The sequence below is a fragment of the Centropristis striata genome, chromosome 12 (assembly GCF_030273125.1).
Source record: "Centropristis striata isolate RG_2023a ecotype Rhode Island chromosome 12, C.striata_1.0, whole genome shotgun sequence".
Lineage (NCBI taxonomy): Eukaryota > Metazoa > Chordata > Actinopteri > Perciformes > Serranidae > Centropristis > Centropristis striata.
The window spans coordinates 12,590,550-12,611,169 of NC_081528.1; the positions used below are offsets into that span (position 1 = coordinate 12,590,550).

Consider the following 20,620-nt stretch of genomic DNA (forward strand, 5'->3'; position numbering starts at 1 on the left):
TAAAAAAACAAAAAAAACAATACAGTGCCCCTTTAAATCAAATGACGTCTGTGAGTTTACATCGTCATTACAGCTAGTGAACAAACTGATGAAACTATTCAGCATTAGATCAGTTTAATTCCACATTTAAAGGAGCCTAGTAATCTATATTGTATGTGGAAACAATTAAATGTTTTTCAAGTGAAACCAGTTATATTGGTGTGTGTGGGCTTAGCCTTGGCAACAACCAGAAAAGTTATTTTTTAAATGTTTTTCTTTAAAAATGAGAAACTATTGTCATTGCTTGCACAATCCATTTTAAAATGATACAGGATTGCAGACATATTTCAACACCACATGAGTGACCACTTTAACTTTCAATCCAAGCAGAAAAACAGGAAATTTCGCGGTTATAGTACATGTTTTTTTTATCCATGTCAGGAGTTAAAAAAGAATCACCTTCCAAGCCCATTACTGTCAGTCAGCTCTCACAGAACATACAGTATATGAGCAATACTGAAAAGACATGAGTGTGATCTGTGTTTGCACAATTAGAGAATAAATTATCAGTTTGTCATCTTCAGCCACAGATGAGTCTGCCTGGGCTGCTGCTGGCTGTCAAGAAATGATTTGAAGCTTTACTGACCTTTCCTTCCAGCAGTTCACAAAAACAAAAGTGATGAGGCTGACATTCCTCTGCTAACTTGAACCCCGGCTGCCGATATGTGCTGATTCAGTTAGGGGTTGTGCTTTTGGTTAGCTAATATAAGGCTGATTATCAGCAATCTGTTGCATTAATGACCGGAGGTAAAGCTCTGACAGCAGTTTACTGATAGTGATAATAAATGTAGTCAACAGCATGGAGAAGGGGAAGTAAAACCAGACTGGGGTTAATAAAGTGTACCATGGCAGAAGTTAAGTCTTCCATACAGTGTGGTGTTATTGATACTGTAACTAAAAATAATCTTCATTACACAACATTTAAAAATGGAGATCCACACTCACAAATGTTGCTGTTCTGGGGCAATTAAGACAGCTATTATTTATGTGCTTTGCCAAATTCTGTTTCTGTCCATTGCTTTAAAAAAGTTGCAGAGTTGCAGAAAACTGACAGTTGCAGCATCAACACATCTTATTTTAGAAATTATTAATTGTATAAATAACTCCTGACTCATACATTGGCAACAATTCTGAAGGAAAATATCACCCCCCATTGCCAACAACTCCGTGTCAATGTGAATGGGTTTTAAAGCAGCATTACGTGACTATTTTGCCTAAAAATTGCAGCTTAAGCTTTTTTTCTTGTATTTTCTATTTTTCTTTTGATGCTTCTTTTTGTCTTATTCCAACTTCGCACCTCAAACACCTGTTTCTGCTCTTCGGATGCTTGTGCCAGGTGAGCTAGCACTGGCCTCCGGTTCAGCAGCCTCCATGACCATTATGATAGAGGCCATTTAAGAAGAAGGCAAAAGATAGGAGGACCACCAGGCAAGAGTTAATCTAACACTGCTTTAAGAATTACTTTGAGAAATACAAGGTGCCAAGCAGGTTTTTTTCTTGTTATTTGACTAGCATGTAATATTATCTGTCTAGCTATTTCTTGTGTGTTCTACTTATTGACATTTGGCTGTGTTAGCAAAGTTGTGAACTTGATAGTTTTTGATCATATCGTAAGAAATTTAAATATAGCATTTGCTCATACAGCGGTTCATAGCCGTTACAACTACAGTGTGGACTTGAATCGCACTCCAGCTAAATAATAACAAATAACATTTCTATGTAATGTTGCTTTAGATGCAGAATGTCACACTGCTTTAAAAAACAAATAAATAGAAGAGATAGAAAAAAAAATAATGGCAAGCTCAGATTACACAATATCAGCCTGTTACTGGCCTGGCCGACAGATGTGGCACATCTGGATAGAAAAGGAAAGTGTGCTAAAGCGAAAGACAACCAATCATAAAACTCAGAAAGACGAGCATGTCCAATGTTTTTTCCTCATCTCATGCTCTGTGGCGAAGACCAACAGAAGCATAGAGTGTTCTTTCAACTGTAAACATGGCGAAGCGAAGGAGGAATGATGTTTTATTTCATTGCATCGAGTCAGAAGCATATCAAATCAATCATACTTGCAGCCACTTGTGTCACCCGCTGCGGACATATGCAAGTATATCCTACACACATAAATGCTTTTTCGTTTTTTTAACCAGGTGTGACAGCAAAACACAGAGCCTACCTTCACCAGTGAGTGATGACTTAAACCTCATTCATAAAAATGCTATTGTATACGTAAACATATATTGTTGGTGCTGCCGTGAGGAGCAGTAGAGTTGATCACTGATGCTTTACTGGCGTGCCATGAAAGATGGCAGGCTATGATTGCTCCGAGTATAACATGTTCTACACCGTGTCTCTTAGCCAAGTCACGACAAAAATGAATTACTCTAATCGCCTAATCTGACAGAAATCTTTATCATGTACCCTGACCCTGGCCTCATTTTCTTTAATTACATGTTTTAGGCAGCACGTGATTCTACATGCTTTAAATCTGTCTTGCCCGCTTACAAAGATTTATTTATTTAGGTTGTATTTGATTTCACGCTGGCCTGTGGGTTAAATAAGGCACAGAGCTCCAGTTCTTCACTTAATGACTGAGTCACTCCTCTTCCCCTGGATCACATCTCACTACAGCGTCCAGCGAGGGGAGAGGGAGCAGAGAGAGGAGCACTGAGTGAATGATGGAAGCATATCGGGTTTTCAACCTTGCTGCCAGAGTAGATATGAGCAGCCTTTTCTGGGTAGGGCCTGTCTGAAACCCAATTCCACCACATCTTTAAAAGCTCCAGGAAGTCCCGCTGGACTCCATTCAGTTCCTCGTGTCACAACCAATTTCCCGTCCCAGCCATTTTGCTCTCACTATCTCTCATCTATTTTTTTTTTTTGTCTTTGTCGCAATGGCCAACAAAAAAATTGAATGACAGAAAAAATCCCAAGCATGACGGAAGAAAATGTTGAAAAATCAAACTGAAAGCAATGTCTGATAGTTTCGTTTTTGATTCAATGGTATAAGCTCTGAGGGGCTGCTAATGAGGATATGACTTAGCAATGTTAACAACCAGTCATTACTCAAACATGTCGATTCTGTGTAAACACTGACACACTCTTTAAAAGCGGGAAGTGTGACAGCTGTACATCCTGCTGTGACGTCAGGTTAGATTGACAGTTCATATTCTGCTCTTCTAAGGAGTTTCTCAGGTACTTTTACAGGGGGAAAATTTATTCACTCACTATTATGAAAAAGTGAGTCATTAGTCTTCCAGTCCATATTGATTTGAGAATTTACACTGACATTTGAGTGCTACTGAGCGAGTTTCATGACCGAGAAGTCCTTGAAAACTTGCAGCAGAATGTGTCAGTTTGAATGTGTCATTTCGAAAATGTCTTCTTGTCACCGGGGAAATGGGTCTCGCTTCATTTCTCTCCAAGAATGATGTTTTTAACGCAGCAGCCATACACGCCAAGGGCTGTGTAGAGGTTTAGACCATAACAGAGTGGTAACTAGAGTGCTAGAGAGCTCTATATTTATCCTTATTCCTGTACATGTGTTAATGTATGGTACTGAGGACTTATAAGGTTATATCATCAATTCCCACTTACATCAGGCCTCTATGTTTTTGCTGCAACCTCAACGAAGTCGGGGCATTGTCTCAAATTGAACTAAAACAGAATGCAATAATTTGAATCCTTGTGGACATATATTCAATTGAAAACTGTACAAAGACAATATATTTTAGCCTCATGCTAATAAGGTTAGTTATTTTTGGAAAAATACACATTGAGTTCTAAATTAATGAATTGTGTTTTTATTTTGTGTTATATCTTCTTTGAAATAAGGGTTGTAGTACTTCATTCAACTGTAATTTAATGAGTCTATATTTACAAACTGTGTGGTGTTGATAGCCTGATTGTGGTTACGTTTAGGCAAATACAATCTCTTGGTCTGGGTTATGTAAAGTGGAAAATGGCAAGTGGAAACATTCTCTACAGGGTCTTCATTTTGACACTGAATGAAGGCGGGAAGGAGAAGAAGCTCACATGTGACTATAAAAGAATGTGAAATGTCATGGGATGCAAACTTTAATGCCCAACTAACCAACTGACATCCTTTGTTGGAGGATTTTTGGTGCTAACATTATGTCATTCTCAGCTTTACTTCCAAGAGGTCGATATTTACATGACGACAAGAGGTCACTAGTCAAAAACATTTCCAATGATCCGCTCACAAAATGAGGTTAAACAGGCTAATGATTGATAAATGCATGTCTGCAGTGCATACAAAGGTCCTGTTATTTTTGTGTCATTAGTGTCAGTTTGCACTTTATTGATTTATCATCCTTAACATTGCACCCAAGATAAATTATTTAACTTTATATTGTGGTTTAAGTGATTCTGGTTGAAATTGCCCAATGCACAGTTGACAGAAACAAGCTCAGTCTTGTGCAATGCAGTTGAGATCCCACTGAACAAAAGTGAGCTAATTATCAACCCTGTACAGTCTCATGCAGCACAGTGGACTCCTACACAGGCCTCCTTGCAACATATGCTTAGTAAACATTTTCAGAGCCCTCTCTTCCCCAGTGGCTGCGATCAGGCATTAACTTTAATCTGCCAATACCTGCAAATCCCCCTCCGGCATCCCACACGCACATTTTCACCTTGGCAAAACTGAAAAGGTTATATTTGAGAGCGGGAGCAGCTTTGTGGCACATTTCCGATCGAGTCTTCCGCTTGAAATGCCTCCCACGTTCGTGTCAATCCGGAGAATGACCACGGCCGACCCCCGCAGCAGTGCCGGGACAGCTCTGCTCTGGGGGCTAAAGCGACGGCCCGAGTGCTCTGAGTGGCTGTAGGTGTGTGTTACGCAAGCCTAATGGATGAAAAGATCATTGTTTGCTAGACGCCCACAGAGATGGTTCATGTAACAGATCCACTTGTGAAATCACAGCTTTTTAACATTTGGGTCTTGGCTTCAGAGGTGGTGATCACTGCTGTGAGCTGGAGAGGGGAACATGAATCTTAAGTCCTCAGAGGCTGTCGTAGATAATTATTATCCATCATGGGGGAGGGCTCTGCTGTCAAACTCTTTTTTATATCCTCAAAGATTATAATATTTGTTTCTTGGTATCTTATCAGAAAAGGGGTGTGGAATCATATGTTAATCATGAGATGTTTAGAGAGACTTCAATTGCCTTTTTAACCATGTTACAGGGTGACAACAAAACAGGATAGAAGTTATATTTCCTCTCTGATGTTGCTGACAACCAACGACGCTGGAGGCTGCTGGAAAAGTTTCCAGATGTAATTTCTTGTTGATGTTTAAATGTAGTTCTATGATGTTCAAAAGTATAAACTTTTTAGAGATTTTATAAATTCCTGAGAAACACTTTGCTTTAGGTTCCCTTTTTTTGCATGTATAGACCTAAACATTTTATGAAAGGATTATAACATATTATGATAATGTATTTTTATGCAGCTAAAAAAGGACATACTTCTGGGTGCCCACAGGAGGAAACGTATTTATACAACTAGTTTACTCTTTATTCTGGTAAAATCCTGTGGATAAAGTTTAGTGTTTATTTTCTTTACCCTGTCATATATATATTATAGCTATATACGCTTTTGTTTATATGTTTGTTTTATTATATGTTTATTGAGACATGCATAGCGGATCTGCAGAGTAATTTGCAATGCCAGAGAGTACTGTTTAGACTGTTGAAAATATGTATGCAATACAGACAGTGAATACTTTCTCTACAACTGCAGATTTATTTCTGGGTTTTTTTTTGTTCTGTATAACATTTCTCATTCAGAACGACTGTATTATAACAGAATTTTATGTATCTTTTTGTAACATCAGTGTGCATGTTTCTCCGTCTTCTTTTATCTCCTCATGTTCATGACTTTTCCTTGGGGAGGCACAGAGAGAATTTATGCAATAGAGACCCTGTGAATGCTTTATTTCTCTGGAATTGAGGGAAGTTATGTTGATGCCTTCTTTGGTGCCTTGCAATGAAATTCAACAAACCAGCCCAGAGAAGCAACAACAAAGTGTGTATGGGAAACACTGATTTTTTTTTTGGTTTATACCAGTAAGTAAGGCAAGTTGAAACCATGTGTACCAATTTGCAGCCCAATATTTGAAGTCAACACATTAACATTTTGTTCATTGGTTTGAAATAAATTGAGAAATTTGCTACTTTTTGGCAACTGCAGCCATTTCTTCTGTGAAGTCGATTTCAAATGATAGAAAAGCAATTATCAGATTGAAACTTTTCTTTTGAGAAATCAACAACACACAGGTGTGTCCTTTGTAACCTTAACTCGACAAACATTGTTTAAAAAGCCAATTTGGGTAAAAAGCATCACCCCTGCTTACTCCTCGGGATAACAACAAGGTGATAAGAAGGGTAACAACCTTTTTTTGAGATAGCACAAATTAAAATTGGTTCTCTCTTGCCAGTTTAGGATTGGCTTTTTATCTCCCTATGTGACTGTTATAAATAGGCTTTGAAGGGAAGGAAGCTGCTTGGATGTAGGTGCCAACATTAAGCTTTTAAAAAACAAAAAACAAAATGGCCGATGATCCTACCTGCTTCTGGGCAGGAACATGGATTCCTTGATGAAGACGGAGCCGGACAACAGGATGTACCAGCAGCTTCCGATGTCGTCGGGGCTGGAAGACAGAAAGAGAGAGACGATGAGCACAAATTATCCCAGAATGCTGCAGAGGTGGCAAACATACGTTGACAATGGGTTGTGAATACAGTGAGGAACTGTGTAAAGTTGTCAGGAGATATTTATAATTGTAAAGCAATAAATTATCTTTCAAGAGTACATTCACTTTCAAAATAAATCTTGCAGAATAGTAGGTTTGACATGTAACAAAATCATTAAACTGTTTTGGGCTATATCATCTTCATTTTCACATAATGATTAGTTTCAGATATTATCTTATTGAACATACAAGTATACTGGAAACAAACTCCTCATATGTATAAGCCCTGCTACACCCTGTGGCTACACACAGCTAGTTGATTATTTGTTTCCTCAGTTGTAAGATAATTAATTGACCATTGATAATCGATAGAATCCATTAAACATTTGAGTCATTCTTTAAGCAAAAATTGGCTTCTTAAATGTGAATATCTGCTGGCATTCTTGACCCTCTGTGTTGGTCCTTACTGATTTTTGTGGCCAAACAATTGATTTATAAGAAAATTGTCGTTTTGCAGCCCTAGTTGCAGCCCTAGTGTCTTTAATGCCATTATGTCTGCTTGATCCTCTGCCATTTAATGCATCATCAATGTATGACAGCTCCCTGTGCCAAATACAGATCACTGTTTTTTGAGGAAAAAAGAAACTAAAAAGGGAGAAAACATGAGAAAGAGCGACTGTGTTAAAGAGAGAAAGAACTATGAATGAACCGAGGAATCATCTCTCATCCTCCCACACCCATGGCCCTGCTGAAACACACAGACGAGGAAATTGGGCATCGCAGACGAAGTAAACTCAGCCTGACCTCTGGATGATGTAGCTGGCTGTCAGCTTCTTACAACATGACTGGTAAACAAACACACAACTACACACACAAACGCATACACACTGCCACCACACTTATGCTGCATTTTTGGCAATTTCATTTAAATCACATAAACTTTTTTCAGGTATTATGTGGCATTGCTGGTGAACCAAAGGCCTTGTTTAGAAATATCAAAGACTATGCTGAGGGGAGTTTGCCTTTAGATAAACAATAGATATGAAATTCAGAAATTAAATCACCACGGTCAGTTTAAATAAAGCATGCTGGTCATATTTAAACAATAACGTCTTTTTAATGCATCACTTTTGCTCATCTAGCTTATCTCTGGACTTTATGGCTACCAGAGGGATTGCAAAGAGATAATCTCACAGGGCTGAGATAGACTGAATCTTCTCTGCTCAGTGCATGCAGGATTACCAAGAGGCCATGTATGTTAACCTACACAGAATGTAAACAAATGCAATGCAGCCGGATAAAGACATTAAAGCTGACTTTCATTTATATGCATCTGGCCAGAAGGCTCAAAGTACAAATATAACATATGCAATCTTTAAGCAGGTCATTTCAAATAGGTCAGTTTAAATATAACGGGGAAAGCTGCTGTTGTACCAATAAGCTCTTCTGTTGAGTCCCAAGCTCCTTTCACACATGTAGTCTATTCCTGAAATGTTCTGGAACATTTCCCGCATGGAAATGAGGCAAAAGTCCCAAGCCTTAAGCTGAAAACTGAGCTGAAAACTCTCTGTCTATTCTGGCACAAGACGTAAATGTTTCAGAATGTAGTGCAGGTGTGACTAGTCAGAATCACAAACAGTGCCCAATAAGTTATCACAGTAGTTTACTAGGAGTAATGAGTGGAAGATGCCTAATTTTACCTGGATTTTGGGTAAAAATATGCCTCCTTGCAATCTTAAATGGAAACAGTAAACAGTTTTTACTTTAATATGGGATTAATTTTTAGTTTTTAAAATCCTTTTGACAGTACAATGTCAAATATGTCACCTTACAGCTCTCTGACAAAAAGGGGAATAGAAACCAAAGAAGGAAGTATTCTCATGACGCGTTGACCCACACAGAGATTGTTTTTCTCCAGCGCTAGGAATGACATGAGCACCGAAGTGTTGGCAAAAATAGGCACGTCAAAAAAATCTTTCATTTTGCTCTGATGATTTTTCACAATTTAAGTTTCATTGTGATGGCTAAAATTAAGATAATTTTTTCAGATTTCATGATTTGCTGTCTTGAGTTTGTTTTGGTGTCTTTATTGCTTCTTTTCAAACGCAACAGACATGCTATGTGTGTAAATGTTTGACTCTTTTGGACCACATTTGTCACTGATGTTTTACTTTATTCTTTTTTTTATAAAACTGTGAAAAAGAACTACATGACTAATCATGGAAGCTTCATGTATTGCAATTTTTTCAAGGACAGCCAATACATATAATTATTCTTTTTTTCTCATTCCTTTTAAAAATTTGAGGAATAGTTAATCATTTTGGGAAATAAGCCTATTTGCTTGGGATGAGTGGATCAGTACAGCTCTCTAAGCAGCCTGGCTCCGTCAAAAGGTAACAAAATCCACCTATCAGCACCTCTAAAGCAAACTGATTAACATGTTACATCATGTTTGTGTCATTTGGTTTTTGGTGGTTATGCTGGACTATTTTTGACCAGGCGTGGTTACTTAGAAGTCTCTGCCGGTTGCCTCACAACCTAACAGTGACAACAAACCTCCAGGAAATACAAACTCAAGGAATAGGCACACAACTTCCTGATGACGGAGGAACGCACACGGATGTTGAAGAGGTGCTAAGCACGACAGATATGTGTGATGACTAATAGTTGCAAAATCGTAGCCAGATGCAAAAAATGTTTTACTAATTAAACAGCATTCTGACATGACAGATAAAATAGTGGAGTGGATAAACTCATATATGGAAGGTATTGTGCATTTTAAGACGGAAGCATGAAACTTTATCGATGGTTTCCATAGACCATGAAGTTGAATTTCAGATGTGGATGCATTTCAGATTTGACAGTCATAAAATTCTATGTAACAAGTCCAAGTCTTTATACCTGAAAAAAATGTCCATATACTTGTAGGGTACAGAGCCCACCTTGCCAAATGGAGCCAAATTAAACTAAGTTTTGTTACAGGACTATGGCTGAGGAAGCAAAAAGTATCTTTATTAGAACGAACTTGCAATTTCAGCAAAGATATACATGGTTAAAATGCAGAGTGATGGGAAGTGGAAAAGGCAATACTGAGGTCAACAACCTCTCAAGATCACCAGAGGTCAAAATACAACCTAAAAATCTAATAAATAAAATCTCAAAATCTAAAATACAACCTTTGGGTATGTAGATTATATGATGAAACTTTCATGCTTTAGTCATAAAATGCACAATTGGTTTGCTTATCTGCTCCACCAAAACCACAATAGGACATTCTATTTTATGACTTAAACAAATACGATATGAAGTTTTAATTAGTGAGCTTTTATATTGGATTTAGTTGGCCTCGGACTATTGTAGACGTTTCAAACATCAATGCTTTGAGGAGGAGGAATATTCAGTACCATTTATGATACCAGCGGGAATAATTTAACACAACATATTTAATGAGATAATATCATAATAAAACCCACAAATTATTATAATCATCGGTGTGTGTGTGTCTTCCAGTGCATATATATTAACACTTTGATATTCTTTACAACACCTGTTTGGACAGAGCCAGGCTAGCTGTTTCAAGTCTGAGCTAAGCTAAGCTAACTGGCTGGGTATAGCGTCATATTTATGACACAGACATGAGAGCAGCATCATTTCTCATCCAACTCTCAGCAAGAAGGTGAGTGTCCCATCACGTTGAATTATTTCTAAAAAATAAAAAAAAGAGAGGAATGCTGCTGTCTTATCAGTCTGCATCAGTTCAGGTATTACCGTTAAGCTTCACCTGAGGGTGCGAAAACCTGTAATTATCTTTGCTATGAAAGCACAGCATCAATTTCACCGAAAATGCAAATGGGTTTTTTTCCCTCTTAGTGAAACCTCCATCTGTCTGTTTACCAGTTGGCTCTTAAAAACGTCACCTCATCACAGAAGAAGAACGTCTGCTCGTCAGGCAGAAATCAGACCTTGTACTTGAAGGCGCTCCGGTGTTAATAAGGCAGCAGCTCGTGTGATTATCGGTGAACATTCTCACCTGGTCTGAGTGAGACTTTTTAATTGAAACCAAAGGGGATAATGAAGGAACAAAAATCAATGACCAGTCAGCCATCAGCAAGGTGGGACTGGTTTTTGCTTACAGAAAAGTAAAGGATGGGTGCACTTATTATACACCCTCGCCTACACAGACACATATATTCACACCAAGCGTCACTGTGCTGACTGAGTTTTTTTCTCTAATCAGTGAGAACAAAGTCTCACCCCTTCTTCCTCCTCCTCCTCCTCCTCCTCCTCCTCCTCCTCCTCCTCCTCCTCTCCACACTTTCCTTGCAGAACTAATGAGGCTGTAGACAGCACACCCTACTGACACAGTGCAAAATCCTCCGGCAGCATCCACTCTCCTTTTTCCTTCTGGTGCTCTCCATCCGCCTCCCTCCAGACTCCTTTTATGGTTCTTCCTTGCATTCAGAGATGACACGAATGAAGTGCTCAATTATTAATTGCTGGCACGCAGATGCACGGAGCGAGGGGAGCACCTAACCACCGCTGAGGAGGAGGAAGAGAAGATACAACACCAAAAAAAGTAGGAGATAGGAGACTCTTATGTGCGGCGACAGCTTGACTGAACTGGGTCACGCGTACTGGAAGCGATCGTCAAACGCTGAACATCATCCACCAAAGCCCCCACGGGAAGCCTTATACAGCGGGAATCGGGTTATACGAGTGCCATGGAGGCAATGGAAGGGGGTAAAATGATGCGGGAAGGGTGATTATAGCATCAAGAGTTTGAGAAAGGATTCCGTTTTTATGAAATCAAGACATTTATTCGAGAATCAAATGCCCTTTATGAAAATGTGAAACTGAGTCACGTCTGGCTGTCAAAAAACTGTACACACAGACATTCACTTAAAAATTTCAACATTTAGTTTGAACAGGATGTAATCAGTAGCGTCTTATCGATGCTAATCTTGCTCATGTGCATCTCTTCTTCTCATGCATGCACAGGGTTTGGATGATGGTCGGATAACACGCGTTTCAAAACAAAAGAGGCGCGTTTGACGATTACAGCCAGTGTCCCAATGTAAACAAGCAGCTAAAAATATGACCATGTTAAGTTGTTATTGTTGTGATGTTTTCACCATCAAACTCTCAAGAGACTCTCAATGTCACAATGGTGTTGTGACATTATGAAATGAAGCATTTACACCTCTTTCACAATTGCCCTCAAAACACATTTGCTTTGTTTTCTCTAAAGCTAAAAAAGCTCAGGAGAGGGGGTGGGAGAGGACCCGAGAGGATTCTGGTTAATGTTTAGGATTTACACAGTTTGAATACAATGAAAATCTGACCAGCGGGTTGGGGACTTTTCCTCAACACCAACATAGTGCATTTGTCTCAAACTTCACTCCTCTCCCAAACTTTAAAATGTTCATAAAACAGTTAGATATAAACATCACAAATAACAGTAAAGAAGATATTTTTCTTGGTCTTTTTGTATCTTTTTTCACAGTATGTTTGGTCAAGTTTGCAATTATACTACTCCGACTCATTGCAGTCATTCATCTATTACATTTAAATATCTATTTATGCTTCTCTGCATGCTTGCAGACTCGTTTTAATGTACTCTGAAAGACAGCAAGTACAGGTGTTACACCTGACTCAGGTTGGAAACTGTGCAGTCGGTAGTTTATAACCTTGTCCAAGGAGGTATTTGTGGTCTAGTTTGTTGGGCTGATTACAGAAAAAGTACTGGCCCAATTTTCTTGAAACTTGCAAATACACAAATATTTTTCTCTTTCGTTATTAGTAGTAAGATAGGACATGGTTCACATCAAGTGTCTCTTCTTGAGACATGTGTCCAATTATGTGTTTTCATCTTCCAACTAAACACAAAAACAGGATTAGCTATACTTTTACCAAACCAAAATTTCTATTTATTTAATTCAGCTTAACTAGTCCATAAAGGTTTCACCCCGTCACATGGTTACATGTATTCCTTGTCAGAAATTGCTGCTTTAACAGACAGAAGTGTGAGAAGAGTGACAAGGTCTGGAGAAAATGGCCATAGTTGCATCTTTCTGCTTTATTCATTTCATTGCTCTGTGCTCTGTGACTTCAGATCCAATACACTGATTTTCTGTCATTTTAACCAATATAATGTGCCGCCATAGCAGATACTTGTAAGATGACTAATGTCTCCATGTGAGCACTGCTCAAACTGCATGTACTATAATTATATAAGCTGACTGGTCATTGGGATGTGATGGCTTTTTCAGTTCCATCTTCCACTGAGTTTCCCCATCTACCCTCCCGTGTTGTTGTTTCTGAAGGCCTGAAGCTTCGCAGTGCCACAGGGAACAGGAGCTGCACGAGGGGACAACTTTCCGACAGCTGCGCGGGAGCGTCTCTCACTCTGAACCTCGGCCAGGGGTTAAAATATCACAGTGTGCTCACTACTCTTCTTTAGTATTGTTATGATATGCTGATGCCAATGCTATTTTTTCTATATCTAAATAACCACAACAGCAAACACAGGAACACCATCAAGTTAAGTCAAAGAAGTTGTTTTATTGAAACAAGATGGGTTGCCACACCTAACTGCTGCACTGATGGTTATGAGATAAGTGTTTTGGTTTTTCTCTCGTGGCAACAGCTTGTTTGACATGGACTGACTCAGTTTACTGACAAGACACAAATTCTTTTTTTTCCTCTTTTCATAGTTTCAGTCAAAAAATATACTACTGTTGTCTGATTGTAGGAGTTAAATGGAATTTCACCATGGCGATCACAAAGAGTTGAAGTATATAAAGGAACAATTTCAGCTTCAATCAATGAATAAAGAAAAAAGGGGAATTAACCTACAGCTATTGTTTCTGCAGAAAAATAGAATACATTATGATTCAAGCTGCTTCCTTTAACTGGAAATATACGACAAACAATGAAGTGACTTTTAAATTTCTCACAACAAAAACAAAAAAAACACTAAATGGACTAATAACTTTACAGCTTCCACTGACAATTACTCTCATTATCAATTAAACCGCCAATTATTTACTCAATCAGATTGAGAGGTGGGTAGATAACAGTAAAAATTATAGGCAAAAGAATGGCAATTGTCAAAACTATTGGAAATGATTTTTAGTGTTAACTGACTAATTATTTCTCTCATCTTTTCAGCTCTAATTAAGTAGAAAAATTACTCTTTTGATTATATTGCTTGTAGTCTGATGCCAACAAAAAAGACTCCCAAACAAGCCAATTCTACTACATCAACAAAAAAAACTGAAAAAACACCATTGCCCTGCAAATGTATAATGATGCAGTTTTCAGTTGGACAACACAGGCCAGTGAGGGTCAGAGGTCAAGGGTCGCGTTGAAAGAGCTGACATGGAAGAAGTTAAAGGCCGACCAGAAGGTACTAAACCTCTTCACCAGCCACTGTTAAATGTGCCAGGTCAGCCTCCATCTCAGAAGGGCTTTGGCACTATAATCTCTGGATGCTCTCACAGCATGGGATGTTTTCATGAGATATGGAGTGTGACTGTGCTGTGTTAGTATGTGTGTGTGTGTGTGTGTGTGTGTGTGTGTGTGTGTGTGTGTGTGTGTGTGTGTGTGCACGCATGCATGCAGTTTTATAACTCTAGAGCCCCAGGCAGGGAAATATGAGTACTTTTATAACTATTAGCCTTATCCTGCTATCATTGCTCCAGGACTGCCAACTGTCAGGGATAGTCAGAGTGAGATTGTGTTTAAGGATAACTAGGTCATTTGTTTGAATCTGATTGCTTTTATCCAACATTATGGGTGTTTATAGGAAATGAGAAAAATATAAATATGTAGCGAGGATTTTGTGCTATGTATAATGTTCTTCTGGATGCAATCATCCCTGAAATCAAAGAAGAATGTGCAGAAAGATGGCAGCCAAATAATCACAACAACAATAATGGTTATAGTAATGCTCCAATAGGAAAAATAATCATAAAATTGCAGCCCGTTTAATATAATTTTCCTAGTTTGGTCATCATATCATCATTAAACATATTTCAGAGCATTACAAAGCATCTAGTGGTCCCAACATTAGTTTATCATATATTTAAAGGACACATTTGATTTGAAAATCACAATATTTTATCTGACTATTTCATCTATTAAAAGTTTTTCACTTGGATTTCAAGAAATTGTGCTGTATCCATTATACAGTATACTGGTGTATCCCAAAATTCACTCCAACACATGTCAGACCGTTTAGTTGTATCATGGTAAGGAAAACTGATATTAAATGTACATTTAAATGTTAAGTTAAACTTTCTGAATGATCTCCGTACCTCTTACTTGAACTGAAAGCTGATCACTGAAGTGATATTCTTTTATTTCTAAGCAGGTTTCTCCTTAAGGAAATTAACTCTCCTTACAGCCATATGACTCAGGCCATACAATTTTTACAACTTAATAGAGATACTATTACAATTAAATTCCCCCATTGACTTTTAGAGCCCTCGTTTCCCAGCAGATTATTGCCGTAGTTATAAATAGACGAGGAAATGAAGACAGGCTGTTAAGAGGTTGTATTTTCACAAGAGAAGCTTGATTAAGATCTTGCACGGGAGGAAAGTCAATCTGATCTGCTGCTGTTTAACACCCGGCTCTTATCAGGAGGAGCCTTGACAGACTTTTAATAGGTTCACACATGCATGCACGAAAACACTTTCACACATACAAACAGTTGTACAAAGACACAACTACAAACTATACCTACTCACGCGAATGAAATGAACCAATAAAGCAAAAAGATAATTCCCTGCTGCGTTGATGCTTTAGCCTGGAGGTAAACTTAACAAAGTATAGACGATTTCACTCTTCTCTCCTCTTACTCCTCTTTATATACGCCATGCATGTTCACATTAACTTCGTGTTTTATTATTGTAAAACTTTACGTTTCATAACTAATTAGTTGCATTTTAAGGGTAATCAGTTGAGTTTAGTTATTTAGTTATTTGTTCGACAAAACTAGTGGAGACCTGTGATAAACCTTTGGCTTTTGGCCCTCCTTGCAAATTTTTGTTATTATTTAAATAGTTCTGTTATTGTACTTTTTTATGTGCTGTTACATAAAACGGAAAAATTAACAATAATAGTAACTGCATTCAAAAACATTCAAAAATCAATCAAAATCAGCTTTCAATTTCAATTATCAAAAAGAAATCAAAAGCGGGATTTATGATTTGACTATATGACCATATTATATAGTACTAAAAAGTAGTAAAAAAATATGGCAGTTATGTAACACTTAATAAAGACTACATCACATTAAGAAGAATTTGAATTAGTGAATGACAGTTTTCAGGGCATAAATCCAACCAATGATCTTTTGATCTAGGAGTCAAGACTTGATGGTCTAACAATGGTACAGCCATCAATAGTGAAAAGAAAGTTTAAATGAAAACTGAATTCAATCATGACTATAGAATCTAATTGCCTAATCGAGTTGTTGATTTCGAAATTCGTGACACCCCTATTTGTCACCAGATCAATGCACTTCACTGATTAACTAGAGAATTAAACAAGATCGCGTCACATTATTTCCAATTACCAAATAAAGTCAATATCTCACTTTCCCTTGTCTCCTCCTGTTCATTACCAAATGCTCTCTCTCTCTCATTTGCATGCTTTCTCTCTTGCTCTGTCTCATTTTGGAAAGCAGATTAAATCATGTTTATGTTCCAACTGAGGTTTCTCTGTGGCAACTTATGTCGAGGAACACACTGATGCCAGAGTCCACCAGTGTCTAACCCACAGTCAGGAGGAGGTCATGCACGAGGGTCAGCTGATGCAGCTTTGGCCCATGTCACTGTGTTGGTCTGAATGGGGTATTAGAGTAAGTCCACACTAAGCTGTCTATATCTGAAAATGTAAAACTGATGTGTGTCCATTTTAGTGTTTTCATTTGCATATTTACATTTTTGTCAGGATTTAGACTAAAACATCCAAGAACGCTCTTTAATAAAATCACTAAAAATGCAAAGTGAGCTTCTTAGCTATAGACTGGGCTGTGTGTGTGTGTGTGTGTGTGTGTGTGTGTAGTGACTGGTGTGGGGGACCTAAGGGAATTTTGCTGAAACTGGAGTCTATTATGCAACCACAGCTTAATCTGCATTCCTATTGTTTAATCAGCTCCAACACCGCCGATGGGCTTCTAATGAGGTGTTGACTCTTCCCCATCACCCACCAACACACACACACACACACACACACACACACACACTCACTCACTCACGTACACACGCACACATGCACACACATGCACACACATAGACGCCCCCACACACACACACACTCAAACCCACACAGGGGAGCAGGAGGCAAAGAAGGGACAAAGCGCCCTCTGTAGCCCCTTAAGAAGCTGATAACGTTAATTAACTGTCTTAATTCTCACCATGGGTGTTCGGAAGACGTCAACATGTGACACCAGTCAAATACCGTGTGTGCTCTCTGCTTACTACAGTTGTGGCAGCCTTTCAGAAAGGGTCCAAACACACTTGAAGCTGTCAGGAAGCTGTCAATACAGCTTTCCGATCATATTAACCCTCCATAGCACCCAGCCGAAAGCAGGAAGCATATAAGCGTAACCACTAGGGACTAGCTAGCGTTGAAGGAAATGCTTTTAGGGCTTTTATAGCTACAGTCTTCCTTTGTCGATTCAGTTCACGCTGACTTATTGAATCAAGCTGAAATTAGACTGGAAATCCCTTCTAGGCTCTGTTTCTTCAGCTGTGCTGTAGAGTGGTTTGGTGTGAGACGAATACACACACACCTGACTGCTTCTGTGCGTTATGGACATTTGTTTTCATCTCAGTCACCCAGGTCGCTCCGTTATGTGGAACCTGGCGTGCCTCAGCTCATCAATAACTCTGAGTAACAGTCCGGGCCAAAGTGTGCTTTGATCACACAGAATTGAAAAATTGCTACAACAGCTGCCCACTGTTGTTTTTCATGTGTTCATACACTGGTAGAGATGTAAGTATTTGACCAAATATCATCAATATCCATTCACACAGAGAGGCATCCACACCCACGCAGTTCCAGGGTTGATGGTACTTACTAGTATAGCACTTCGTTGGCCTCGTGTCTCTCATAACGCACCGTCTCGCACATTATCCTGCAGGGACACAGAGGAGAGGGAGGGGAGAGTTGCAGTCAGAAAATAATAGGAGGAACTCAGAACTTTGGTTGGTATGCAATGTTAGAAAAACATTAGAAATAGAGAAATAAAGAAATAGATCCATGCTTGGCTCTAATAAGGGTGTGGCTTCAAATACTAAAATTTCATTCCTTTAATTTTTGGCAAACCTACAACTAATGATTTCTTACATTTCTACATCAGATAACAGGTGTTATTTAAGTTATCATCCCCATGCAGATTTAAGAGGTGAACAGTGACTTCACATCATAACAGCAGAAATTGTGCCTTATCTACATTGGGTTTCTGTGGTGGTTAGTTAAAGTTGTTACAAAGAAGCCTTTAATTTTTTATTTCACCAAAATCATCAAGAGATTTACTACTAAAGTTTCAGATATACACGTATGCTTAAACTTTCTGTTATGCTAGTAATACCCCAGTATGACAAGCTATATGTTTGTTAAATATTTAATGTACAATATGGCATATCTTTCTGTGTCAGACCTTCACTGCCTTTTTTTTAGATGGTCCTAAATCTGCTAGGGCTGCTTACCTCCCCTTTTATCTTCAGAAGGCAAAACTGTCTTGGCATTTCTAAGCTCTATATTTTGAATCTGGCTTTTTATTTTGTCTAATTTTGTCTACATATACAGTACTGTGCAAAAGTCTGCTGTCAAAAATAGAAATGTTAATAAACTATTTTTAATCAATTAACAAAATTCAGAGTGAGTAAACAGAAGAAAAATCTAATCAAATCAATATTTGGTGTGACCACCCTTGTGACCAGCATCAATTATTCTAGGCATTTTTTCACACCTGCCTAAGACTTCTGCGCAGTACTGTATATTCTAATTCTATGTCTGTGCATAAGTTTTTATTTTTTACTTTTATATATTTTCCTTTCAATTTTATTGTGTTTGTATGTTTTCGGTTTGCTTTGTTTGTTTGTTTGTTTGTTTGTTTGCTTGCTTCTTTATAAATAGGATTACAGAAAAACTACTGGCTGGATTTTTATGAAACTTGGTGGAAAGGTGAAGCATGGGCCAAGGAAGAACCCAATATGTTATGAAGTGGATCCAAATGACTGGCTATGCAAATTATTTTTCACTTTCGTTAACATTGTGAGGTAATGGTTTTATTGGAGGTCTGAAAGGAGTGCCCTTGTAGTTTTTTTTTTTAACTTTTTATGGTGCTTTTGACAACCTTTTTTTTTTTTTTTTACTCAAAGTCACTCTTATTTGTTGTTAGTTGTTGACAGCCCTGATGAAACAATGAGAGACTGTTACTCATTAACTAAACCAAGTCAGAATTATAAAGTTTGATTTGAACAATTAACCTTTGAGTCTGTTTATGCCTCTGCTCAAACAACAAATGCCATTTATCCAGGTCAGATGGGCTCTGTGATGTACTTTGTCTTCCTCAATTACACACAGACACACATTGTGCTCCCACTGCCCTGATTAATTAAAATGTTGTTTTGTTTTCCTAAGTTTAACAGTCTTATATGAAGGAACTAGGAAAGAAAAATATCATAAATGTATAATATAATACACTTTTAAAGTACTATTATTATTCAAGAAAGAATTAAACTATCGTTTTTTCTCAATCAGTAATTTTGTAAGGGTAAACAAAAGCTCACATTTTTCAAATCACAGATCTCTGAAACTGGTTTGTTATCCACATCAGACTTTCCCAGGACGCCTCCAGAGAAGACAATTGTGCCTCAACTTTATAGAAATGCAACTATAGCAAACAGTAGCTGATCAAAACACAAAAGGTTTCAAAAATAGCTGGGGGCGGCCTTCGTGTTGCAGCCCCCCATTGCACAACGACTAAAAAACAAAACAATCCTAGCACGAAAAAACAAGTTGCTGTGAAAAAAAGAACTACAGAGGAAAAACAACACATTCCTCCCAGATGAAATGTGGAGAAAAAAAAAGAACTTTAACATAATCCCATAGTTAGCGGGATGTCTATCTGGCTGGGAATTGTTGCTTTTTTATTTTAAGTTAGGAGAAGCAAAGGACTGTGGGAGCACGGGGACATTCCTCAGGATCCAAACAGGGGAGGAGGGAGAGGGGTTACTGTAGGGTGGGAGGCCTCTAAGGGGTCACACAGTGGAATGTTCCAGCTTGCGGGTCATGTACTGCTACATTGTTCCGCCGCCAGTATAATCCACATGTATGCACACAAGGCATGCTGGGAACAGACTTCTGACATGCAGTGTTTGGAAAGTGTGCGCCAGACAGAAAAGACTGGAAGTATAACGTGGCAAGAGGAAGGCAAAAAAACTGTTTGGAGAACAGAATGGTGTGATCACATCAGGGGAGTTTTAGTCTAAATTAGTCAATTGTCTTCTCTTTGTCATTAAAAAAAATCTGCTTCAGTAAAGAGAACAGCTCCGTTTAGGCTTTTCCAATTTGACTTTAATTGTCCAAATTGAAGTCTAGAGTCAGAAATGGACTCTGAATACAATAGACATTGGTTACTTTCATTTTTGTTTTTTCAAATGTCGGATAGAGGAAGAATTACGACAATGTCCAAATACCCAACGTGAAAGACTTGCTGAACTTGCAGTACGAAACCCAAAGATATTAAAGTCCATTTTAAAGTTGCAATCAAACTATCAATAAAACAAGCAAACATTTTTTTAAAATAAAATATCAATCCCTGTCCGCTTTCACACCTCTACTCAC

The 20,620-nt window shown here is 38.2% G+C and overlaps 1 protein-coding gene across 2 annotated transcripts in view; it reads right to left on the bottom strand.

Moving 5' to 3' along the window:
• rapgef2b (Rap guanine nucleotide exchange factor 2b) overlaps positions 1-20,620 on the bottom strand; it is a 119,520-nt gene that overhangs the window by 69,841 nt on the left and 29,059 nt on the right. For both annotated transcript variants that reach the window (XM_059345501.1, XM_059345500.1), the window contains exons 3-4: positions 17,847-17,903; positions 6,629-6,712 (exon numbers count right to left, since the gene is read on the bottom strand). In XM_059345501.1, coding sequence (XP_059201484.1) covers positions 6,629-6,712; positions 17,847-17,903 — 141 coding nt within the window. The remainder of the gene's footprint in view (positions 1-6,628; positions 6,713-17,846; positions 17,904-20,620) is intronic.